At 45.9% G+C, this 10,273-nt stretch overlaps 1 protein-coding gene across 4 annotated transcripts in view; it reads left to right on the top strand.

The window, feature by feature from the left end:
• WDR48 (WD repeat domain 48) overlaps positions 1 to 10,273 on the top strand; it is a 43,710-nt gene that overhangs the window by 31,373 nt on the left and 2,064 nt on the right. For 3 of the 4 annotated variants that reach the window (XM_047100172.1, XM_047100169.1, XM_047100170.1), the window contains 5 exons: positions 2,380 to 2,475; positions 4,680 to 4,785; positions 5,883 to 5,970; positions 8,274 to 8,350; positions 9,503 to 9,695. In XM_047100172.1, the coding sequence (XP_046956128.1) occupies positions 2,380 to 2,475; positions 4,680 to 4,785; positions 5,883 to 5,970; positions 8,274 to 8,350; positions 9,503 to 9,695 (560 nt within the window). Of the gene's footprint in view, positions 1 to 2,379; positions 2,476 to 4,679; positions 4,786 to 5,882; positions 5,971 to 8,273; positions 8,351 to 9,502; positions 9,696 to 10,273 lie in introns of those variants that run through there. The other variant, XM_047100171.1, reaches the window with a different exon arrangement.

A 10,273-nucleotide genomic window follows, 5' to 3' on the forward strand; every position in this document is an offset into this window, starting at 1 on the left:
CCATTACCACAGTACATAGTTACACATTTTTGTTGTTGCTGTTGTTGCTTATGATGAGAACGTCTAAGATCTGCCCTGTTAGCAGCTTTCAAATGTGCACAACAATAGTAGTCGCCGCGACTTACTTACGTGATAACTGGAAGTTTGTACCTTTTGATATCCTCTTCACGTCACTGCTCCCTGCCTCTGGCGACCACCAGTCTATTTTGTCTTTTGTTTCTTGTTAAGATTCGACATATATGTGAGATCATCTGGTATTTTCTTTCTCTGTCTTACTCCACATAGCCCTCAAGGTCCAACTGAATTATCACAGATGGCAGGATTGTGTTCTTTCTTGTGGCTGAATAACATTCCGTTGTACCTACGTACCACATTTTTTCTTTATCCGTTCATCTATCGATGAACACTTGGTTTCCATATCTTGGCTACTGTAAATACTGCTGCAGTGAACATAAGGGTGTGTATATCTTTTTGAGTTGGTTTTTTTCATTTTCTTTGGGTAAATACCCAGAAGTGGAATTGCGAGATAATACGGCATTTACTATTTTTAATTTCTCGAGGAGACTGCATACTGTTTTGCACAGTGACTGCGCCAGTTTATGTTCCCACCGACAGTGTAAGAGGGTTCCCTTTATGCACATTTTCATGAACACTTAACCTTGTATCTTTTTGGTACTGGCCATTCTAATGTGTGTGAGGTTGTGCTTTTGATTTGCATTTCCCCAATGATTAGTGATGTTGAGCATTTTTTTTCATGTACTTGTTGGCCATCTGTATGTCTTCTTTGGGAAAATGTCTATTCAGATCTTCTGTCCATTTTTTTTTTTTTTTAAGATTTTATTCTTAAGTAATCTCTGTACCCAGTGTGGGGCTTGAACTCACAATCCCTGAGAACGGAGTCACATGCTCCACCAACTGAACCAGCCGGGAGCCCCTTTCTGCCCATTTTTTAATTGGATTGCTTGTTTTCCATTTTTGTTTTTGCCGTTGAGTTGTATGAATTCCTTGTATATTTTGGGTATTAACCCCTTATCAGATCTATGATTTGTAGAGATTTCTCCTATGCCGTAGGCTGCCTTTTCATTTTGTTGATGGTTTCCTTTGCTGTGCGGAGCTTGTTAGCCTGATGTAGTCCCACTAGCTCACTTTTGCTTTTGTTGTTTTTGCTTTCGGTGTCAGATCCAAAAAATCATCACCAAGCTCCAGGACCTTGCTGCCTATGTTTTCTTCTAGGGTTTTTTTTTTTTTCCTTAGTTTTTAAAATTTTTATTTAATCTTGAGAGAGAAAGAGACAGAGCGCGAACAGGGGAGGAACAGAGAGAGAGGGAGACACAGAATCCGAAGCAGGTTCCAGGCTCTGAGCTCTCAGCACAGAGCCCTACGTGGGGCTCGAGCTCACAAACCACGAGATCATGAGCTGAGCCGAAGTTGGACGCTTGACGGACTGAGCCACCCAGGCACCCCTTCTTCTAGGAGTTTTATGGTTCTGACAGTCAAATCTTTAATCTATTTTGAGTTAATTCTTGTGTATTGTGAGAAGAAACGTATAAAAGTCTATTATATTTTGTTGGTTACATCTCTGGTTGCTGTTCTCCTGAGAAGGTAGTATGTAGACATACCTGATGTACATAAATATAGTTTTAGTGGCTCCACATGGAAATAGTTCTTTAAAGAATGTAATTCCCATTTTTGTTCATTTTTCATTTTTTTTAAGTTATTTATTTATTTTCAGAGACAGAGACAGTGTGAGCGGGGGATGGGGAGAGAGAGAGAATCCCAAGCAGGCTCCCCAGTGTCAGCAGAGAGAAATCATGTGAAATCATGACCTGAGCCAAAACCAAGAGTCAGATGCTTAACCAGCTGAGCCACCCAGGCCTCTGTTTTTGTTCATTTTTTTAAAATGGTCCTATTTGGGGCACCTAGGTGGTTCAGTTGGTTAAGTGTTCTACTCCAGCTCAGGTCATGATCTCACTGTTCATAGGTTCACGCCCTACGTTGGGCTCTGCTCTGACAACACGGCATCTGCTGGGGATTCTCTGTCTCCCTCTCTCTGCCCCTCCCCTGCTCACCTGCTCTTTCTCTCTCTCAAAAATAAACATTAAAAAAAAAAAAAAAAAAGAATGGTTATATCTGAACAACCAGATAGCTCCACATTATCAGAACAACCAGTTAATTGCTCCGTATTATCACTGCTGAAACATTCTAAGATAAATTTTAATAGACTTGGCAAAATCTTTAAAGTCTTTTAAACATCATTGGCATCGGGTTACGAGTGTAACATCCGAATATGTGGAAACAATTTTTATTTCTTTCCCTCTGTTTTTAGGTGAAAACTAATAACTCTCTTTTCCATGTCTTTTCATTTTAACTCTTTTGCAGTGAACTTAGGAGGACTTTTACTGCAGGCACTCCTAGAATATTGGCCTAGAACACATGTGAATCCAATGGATGAAGAAGAAAATGAAGTAAACCATGGTTCGTGTTTTTATATCCAAATAATTGACTTAAAATTACTCGGAAGTTTAAGATGCTTGGAGTGTTTGTTATCCTAAGGATGTTTAAGAAATGTTTGGAAGCATTTGCTAAATTGTGACAAAATAAATACTTGTGATGTGCCCAATTTATCACCCTTCCACGTATCAAAGAACGTCCGGTCTTGACTTGAGATTCCAAGAGCACTTTCCGTGAAGCTGCTCAAGATGGGTAAAAAAAACCGTATATATCCAAATGACCTTCTCCTTAAAAGCAAGCGGCTTAGCAGTCTTCTTCCAAAGAAGACTGTTCCTCAGAGCATCTGTGGTCCTGCTGGACTCACCTCCAGAGCTAGCTACTTAGCTGCGTCAGGAAGCCATTTCTGTCCTTACCTGGTCATAATTCATGCCAGCCTGAAACACAGGGATTACCTAGTCTGATGATCTACCTGATTTTGGCTCCAAACGTTTCAAAGAATCAAATTTCAACCCAGAAGTGTCAGGATAAGCGAATGGGTATTTGTAAAGAATTAATGTCACTGAGGACATTGAAAAGTTATGTGTGCCTCAGACAGTGGCAATAACTTTCTCTGGGCAGTAGAGCAGAACATGTTTCGAGTTTAATTTCGGTTCAGTTTGATTGAATGAAGAGAAAAAAAAAGAAAACAATTTCACAGCTCATATGTCACCTATTAGCCAGTTGAAGAATCCTTGAGTCCTACCTGCCGAGGGCTCACTCTGTTGAATATTCTCTGAATTCTCTGAAGATTCTGCTGAAGAGTGCCCACTTCTGGTGGCCAGTAATGACCAGGACCTCCTGCCAGAGCCTTTGTTCTGGCTCATTCATCCATAATCAGTTTAAATCTCTTGTGCGCAAGGTCTCTTGTGCATGCTTCTCTGCAAGCCAGTCTTCTGATATCCCTGTCGCAGAGGGCACCGACCCCACCCGTGGTGGCCTTTGTTCTGTGTCATCTGGTGCACGCCCCTCCCCATCAGAATGGTACAGGGGGCTCTGAGCCAGAGAAACTCGACGGAAGGATCTTCAGCAGAGGGTGGAAAAAGCCAGGTCTCAGTGTGGGCTCTGGCATTTATCAGCTGTGTAGCTGTGGGCATGTCATTCCCAGCCATGCCCGTCCCTCTCCACCTGCAGGCTGACAGTTAGAATGCCCTAGAGGCCCAAGTAGACGATCAAGATCAAAAACTGGTAGGACAGTCTGCACCACTGGCGTCCAGGCTTTGGCTGCGGGAGTAAGGAAAGAGTCGCAGGAATCCGGGTCATCCTCAACTCAAGCTGCCGTAGTAAGGGCGGGGGGCGGGGCCCCCCCACCGTGCAGCCAGACCGCTGCTTGCTCCACCCGCGTGGTGATCGGCACCAGCACCGTGGGCTCTCCAGAGTCGCGTAGATGCCCCTCGGTGAGCAGCCCAGGCGTCCAGAGGCCTGCCGTGAGCTGCTGGCAGGGTTGATGGAGATAAATGGGCACGGACCGCATCCTTTCCGGCCCGACGTTCCGGCAGGGCAGAAAGCTCCTTGGATGGAGCAGAGAGAGCATTACGAGATCGCAGGGAGGTGCCGGGTGCTGTGGGAGAGCGTCTGAAAGTGCTTAGGGTCAGAGGGTGACGTGGCTTCCAGATTCCCCAGAGGTGTCTCTGTGAACAAGGTGGCACTGGAGTGGGGCTCAACCGCCCTTCGTCAGAAGGTTACGAAGAAAGCAGGGAAATGAAATCTGCAGGGAATAACAAGAAGGAGATTCGGGCCGCTTTGGGGGTTTTACTTTTCGCTGATACCTCTGCCATCGGCTATGGCGGCCGTCAAAACATAAATTTGTTTCTGGCCGCAGAAATTTTCCTGATCTTGGTGTTCTACCCACGTGCACAACAGCGGACCGCCGTCTGTAAACAGGCTGACTGACCTAGACTTCCCTGTGGCTGAAGTAGATGGTTCGCTCCTTATTTCAAATCTCAGATGTTAATGTCTTCGATTAAAATTCCCTAAAAGTATACAGTCATTTCCCATGAGGTACATACACCCCAAGTTGCCGTCCTTATTCTTTGTGGAAATTTAACTTTGATTGGTTTTGTCCCTTTATCTGACTGGCTGACTTCTCAGACTTTGAACTTTAAAAGCTTGGCGGTTTGAAGCCTGTAGAAACAAAATGTTACATTTGAGCACTAGCTCTGGATACTGACACCATGTGCATCTTTTCCTAGTAAATGGGGAGCAGGAGAACCGAGTGCAGAAGGGAAATGGATATTTTCAAGTCCCCCCCCACACTCCTGTGATCTTTGGTGAAGCTGGGGGACGCACACTGTTCAGGTATGGGTAAGGAAGGTCGGAGACCCTGCCGAAGAGAGCATCCCATTTGCTAAGAGATACGGACTCAAACATGATAAACTGGGGTTTGGTTTTTTTTAAGATTTTACTTTTTTTAGCCAATTGATTAATTATTTTTAAAGATTTTATTTTTAAAGTGATCACTCCAACATGGGGCTCAGCCTCACAACCCCGAGATCAAGAGTCGCTTGCTTTACTGACGGAGCCAGCCAGGCACGTCCAAACATAAGTTGTTCATTACTAACTTTTATGGGTGTGATTCGGAAGCTTTTCCATCTCCGTGCGATAATTCAGTGTCTGATGCCAGTCGGCCCCATTCTAACTGAGAGCTGAGCGTCTCGTGTGAAAGTAAGGTCGGGACCTTGCTTTCAGGCAGCTTCTCTGGTGGTTTCTGCAGGAAGCTCTCCCTCTCTCTCACCTAAGCCAGCGTGACTGGGGGGTCAGGAATCCCCAGGTGTCCCTGCTCAGAGCATCAGAGCAGGGCACTTCCCTCGGGCTGGGCCCTGCAGGACCGCCTGGGCTGCTCCTGAGAACCGTCGTGCTCGGTGGTGCCCCGGCCTGAGGTGCAAGGCGGTCAGTCCCTCGTGAGGCCCCGCGGGGAAGCTGGAGTAGCTTCCCCTCAGGTTGCCAGCGAGGCCCTGCTGTAGCCACGGGGGAGCTCACTGGAGTCTCCCCTGGGCCAAAAGTGAGAGGAACGCTTCTGTTGCCCTTGAGCTCAGAATCCTCCGAGGGTCATTACCAAAACCGCCCCACCCCCCATCAGGCGCGGGGGGGGGGGGGGGGGGGGGGGCTGTGCCTTGCACGGGAGCCCCCGGCAGGAGAGCTTTCTGGGCTGTTCTGCCTCCACCCAGGGTTCCTGTCATCACCCGACGACTCAGAGGAGCGGCGCTAGTGTGCGCCTGGCCTCGAGGTCTGGGGCCCTGCTCTCCCTCCCGGCAGACTGAGTCAGGCCACCTGGCTGCCGTCAAGGGGGGGTTGCCCAGAATGAGCTCCGTAGGGTCCCTCCCTCTAATGTTTGCTGACGGGGGGCTGTCATTTGTGCTGCTTGTGTCACTTACTACCTGACGGGTTATGTTTAGGCTGCTCTGCCGAGACTCCGGGGGTGAGACTGAGTCGATGCTTCTTAATGAGACAGTGCCACAATGGGTCATTGACATCACTGTGGATGTAAGTGTCCTTCGCTCCTGCTTCGCCCTTTTGTCCTTTCCAGATCACGAAGGCATGAGAACAGCTTTAGACCGTGCCGTCCTAAACTTGAGTCAAAACTAGGCTCCAAGTGGAATCCCCCTCTGCTTCCCTGCAGCTCCAGGGCTGCGGAAGAAGTTGGTAATGAGTCGTGTCAGTTTATATCTCTGTTGGATTGAGTTATAAACATGTCATGTGCTTATTAAAGAAAACAAACGAATAAAGGGAAACGCCCACCTCTTTCCCAGTCCTCCCTTTCTTCCATCCACTCCTGTCCTTCTCCCTAGAGCGATAACTTTTCGTAGTTTAATGCACAACCTTGAGGACTTTTTTCTGTGCGTACACAAGCAGGTACTATCCAGGTGTGTGTGTAGGTGCCTCTGTGTGTGTGTAGATACAGACACACACACACACACACACACACACACACACACAGTTCATTATTTTGCACAAAATCTTATTATACATTCTGTTCTGCAACTTGGTTTGGTTTTATTTTTTGCTTAAAAATATGTGTTGGATGGTTTTTCATGTCTGTACGTCATATGGGTCATTCCTTTTTAATGATTACATAGTATGTCTTTGTATAATTAATTATCTGGTCCCCGATTGAGGGACGTTAAGGTTGTTTCCAGTGTTCTCTATCACAAACAATGCTTCCGTCAACATCCTTGTACGTGTATCTTTGTATACTTTTTAGGGTAAATTCCTAGAAGTGGGATTGCTGGATCCAGGGGTCTGCGTGTTTTAAATTTTACGACACAGCCCATTTGCCCCCACAGAGGCTCCAACAGTGCATGAGTGCCCATTTTTCCACACTGACCGACACTGTCGGTCTTTGCTTTGTCGGTCTTTAATGTGGGTTGGTTTGTTTGTTTCCATCTGTACTGAAGCTAGGCGTCTTTTCGTATTGGCTGTTTGTGCTTCTCCTGTGAATTGCCTCTGTATCCTTCACTCCTTTTTCTGTTGGGGAGTTTGTGTGTCTTCCTGATTTGTAGGACTTCTTCATATTGAACAGTCACCCTTTGACTATTATCTGTGCCTCTCAGTTGAAGTATTACTTTTTCGTGGTTGGTGTCTTTCACCAGGCAAAAAGTTTGAATTTTTGTGTAATCAGATTGATCTTCATGGCTCTGAGTGTCACATCTTGCTTGCCTATTCTCTAGTGCGTCTGTGATCATTGTTTGTGTCTAGATCTGTAATTTATGAGAATGTGTGCTGTTTAGTGTGAGGTAGGATGCTAACTTCCTCCAAACAGATAGCCAGTGTGCCAAAACAATTTTTTTGAATAACCTATCCTTTTCTTAGTAATTGGAAATGCTGTCTTTTTATCAGGTACTAAATTTCTATATGCACATGGGTCTGTTTCTAGACTCTCTTATGTGCTGTTGATCTGTTTTATATATTCCTAAAGCCTTATGAAAAGAGATTGAATCTCTACAACCTCCAGAAAATGTGTTTTCTGTCCAGATACACCTCCAAGAACCTAAAGCCAGTGTGACACCTGATGGGTATTCTGTGCTCTTAGCTCTGAGTCCGAGCTCCCCATAAGCACTACTTTCTTTGAGTGTGAAACTCACCTGGGATGCATTGCTGACGTTCAGCCTGTGGCTTATTCCCGAGAGGAGACACCCAGACAGGATATGACATGGAGGCTTGAAGGGGAGTGATACCCAGAGAAAAGATGACCAGTTAATTTTATCCTTCATCTGAGTATGTGGTTTACTTCATGGTAGACACCTAGGCGTTTGGCTGAAGTTTCCACTCTTGATTAAAACCTCAGACCTGATGTGAGAGGGAGAGAAAGTTGGGGGACCTCAGTGACCTTTCCAGCTAGATGATGGGCCTCACCAGCCTAGAGTGTGTGGTTTTGCTCAGAAGTGGGTGCTGTGGGTTTCTCTCCAGACACTGAATTTTCTGTTTGGGCCCTTAAGTATCAGCCCCAATGTTTCAACGTGGAATTGAGATTTTGCTTTAAATAGCAAGTAATATTTGCTTCCCTTTAATACCTTGAATTGTTATTTGGGAAGAGCCATACTGCAGTTTCACACTGCCACTGACGTATCATTTATCTTGTATACGTTTTATTACGAAACTGAACGCGAGACTTTTCTGGATACATTTTCACTAGGCTTAGGTGATTGGATAGCTTACTATAAATTTCATAGGAAGTTCATTTGAATTGTAAAATAACTATTAACTGGTAAATCATGTTTTTTATTGACTTCATTTTCACTCATCAGCTAATAGAAATGATTATGCCTTTTTTACTTTTAATATTTCAGAAAAATATGCCCAAATTCAACAAAATTCCTTTCTACCTCCAACCTCACGCATCTTCGGGAGCAAAAACCTTAAAAAAGTAAGTAAATGTAGTGTCATGTGATGCCGGATCGAATCAATTGCCAGAGATTTTTTTATTCTTTATGATTGCTTTTATGGCAAAGGAGACATGTCGTAGATCTAAAGCTAGTTTCATAATACTGAAAGTTTACACAATTTACCCTTTACCAAGTACCTATGTGGTAGGCCACAGAAGTTCAAAAAAGTAAGACTTGGATTTTGTTTCTTGCCACAGCATAGTTTAGGACACAGTTTGTATATAAAGACTGCTTTCACAGATACTTGGGGAATGAGGAGAGAGGGAGAAATGGATTTGGGGCTGGAGCTTTCTGGAAAGGCTTCTTGAAGGACATGGAATTTGAGCTGGACATGTAAGGATGGATAGAGTTTCAAAAGAGAGGTATTCAACAAGACTTAAAAACCTTTTGTTAGGGAAATTTCCAGACATAACGAAAAGGAGATTAGAATGAAACCCGTTACCCTGTCAAACAGCTTCAGGGTTATTGACACATGTCTGAACATTTTCCTTCTTCTCTGCCTACCCCCCCCCACCTACACACACACACACACACACGCACACACACACACACACACACACACCCCGGATTATGTTAAAGCGAGTCCTAGATTCCGCTTGTAATGACTGACGTTCAAGATGGCTTTCAGAGTTTGAGCCTGAGCTGCTTGGGTTGGCAACCTGACGTCAGTGATACAGAAATAGGTTTGGGAGTGAGGAAGCTGATGAATGTAGTTTTGGACACGGAGAGTTTGAGGTTCCTGCAGGACGTCCATCTGGAGATACCCGGCTGGCTGTTGGGCTTGTGGGTGATCACCGGGGGCTGCCTTCCCTCCCAGGAGCATTCAGTCTGCTGCTGTGCTAGGAAAGTCTTTAAGGGAATAAAACCCGGAAGGCTGTTCTTTATGTATGTGTAAGTCTTAACGTGCATTTAATCTCAGTTACCCGCTATCTGTGTCTCAGGAGGACACTATAGAGAATATGTTGGCAATTCTAAAATAGATGAAGGCAGTGACTGAAAACATTTATTGGTTTATGCTTCTGCGGTTTGCTTTATCTTTACCAAATGGGGACACCAAAGAGCATGTAAGACAACGTCCGGCGATTGGCTGACGTCACACTCTGCCCTTGCTTTTTTTTTTTTTTTTTTTGCAGAGACAGACTCTCCGCCAGTGACATGCTCCAAGTCCGGAAGGTAATGGAACACGTTTACGAGAAAATCATCAACTTGGATAATGAGTCGCAAACCACTAGCTCTTCTAACAACGAAAAGCCAGGGGAACAGGAAAAAGAGGAGGATATTGCTGTGTTGGCAGAGGAGAAAATCGAACTTTTGTGCCAGGACCAGGTAAGTGCACTCGAGGACCGCGGCCCCATTCTCTCTAGTGCTGATGCTCAGAAAGCCAGGTGTCGTGTGATTACGCTTCCCACGTCTGTGGCCTTTGGGGGTGCTTCTGCTTTTAAGGAGACTCTGAGGAGGGAGTGCTGGGTCTCTCCCACCTACTGGTGAGACCCCTTCTGAAGGGGCTCTTCAGCCCACCCTGAAGCTCCCATTTACCCTTGGGAGGTTCTCCGGAAAAGGACACAGAGAATGTGTAAATGTGAATGTGCCGGTGGCTGTTTCTTTCCCCGACCAGAGAAGGACAGCCGCTGGCCTCGGTGCGCAGAGCAGCACCTGCTGTGCTGGGTGGAGACGTGCAGCGGAGGTGGGTGGCGCCCCGGGGGAGCTGTTTGAAGTAAAGGTGCACTCGAGGCATTTCCTCAGAGGAACGGCTGGAGTTGGGATTTCTGGCCCAGCCGCACGAGCTGCACGTCTCTCGGGGCCCCGGTTTGTGTCCGCGTCACGGCGGCTGTGTCAGCACGAGCAGGCCGGCAGGTGGGGACGAGCTGGGTCGCCTGCTGAGAGTCTGAGTTCACAATAAAGGT

This window comes from Lynx rufus, unplaced genomic scaffold, assembly GCF_022079265.1.
Source record: "Lynx rufus isolate CCGP_SWC_20201006 ecotype Redwood Valley unplaced genomic scaffold, mLynRuf1.p SCAF_5, whole genome shotgun sequence".
NCBI classification, from domain to species: domain Eukaryota; kingdom Metazoa; phylum Chordata; class Mammalia; order Carnivora; family Felidae; genus Lynx; species Lynx rufus.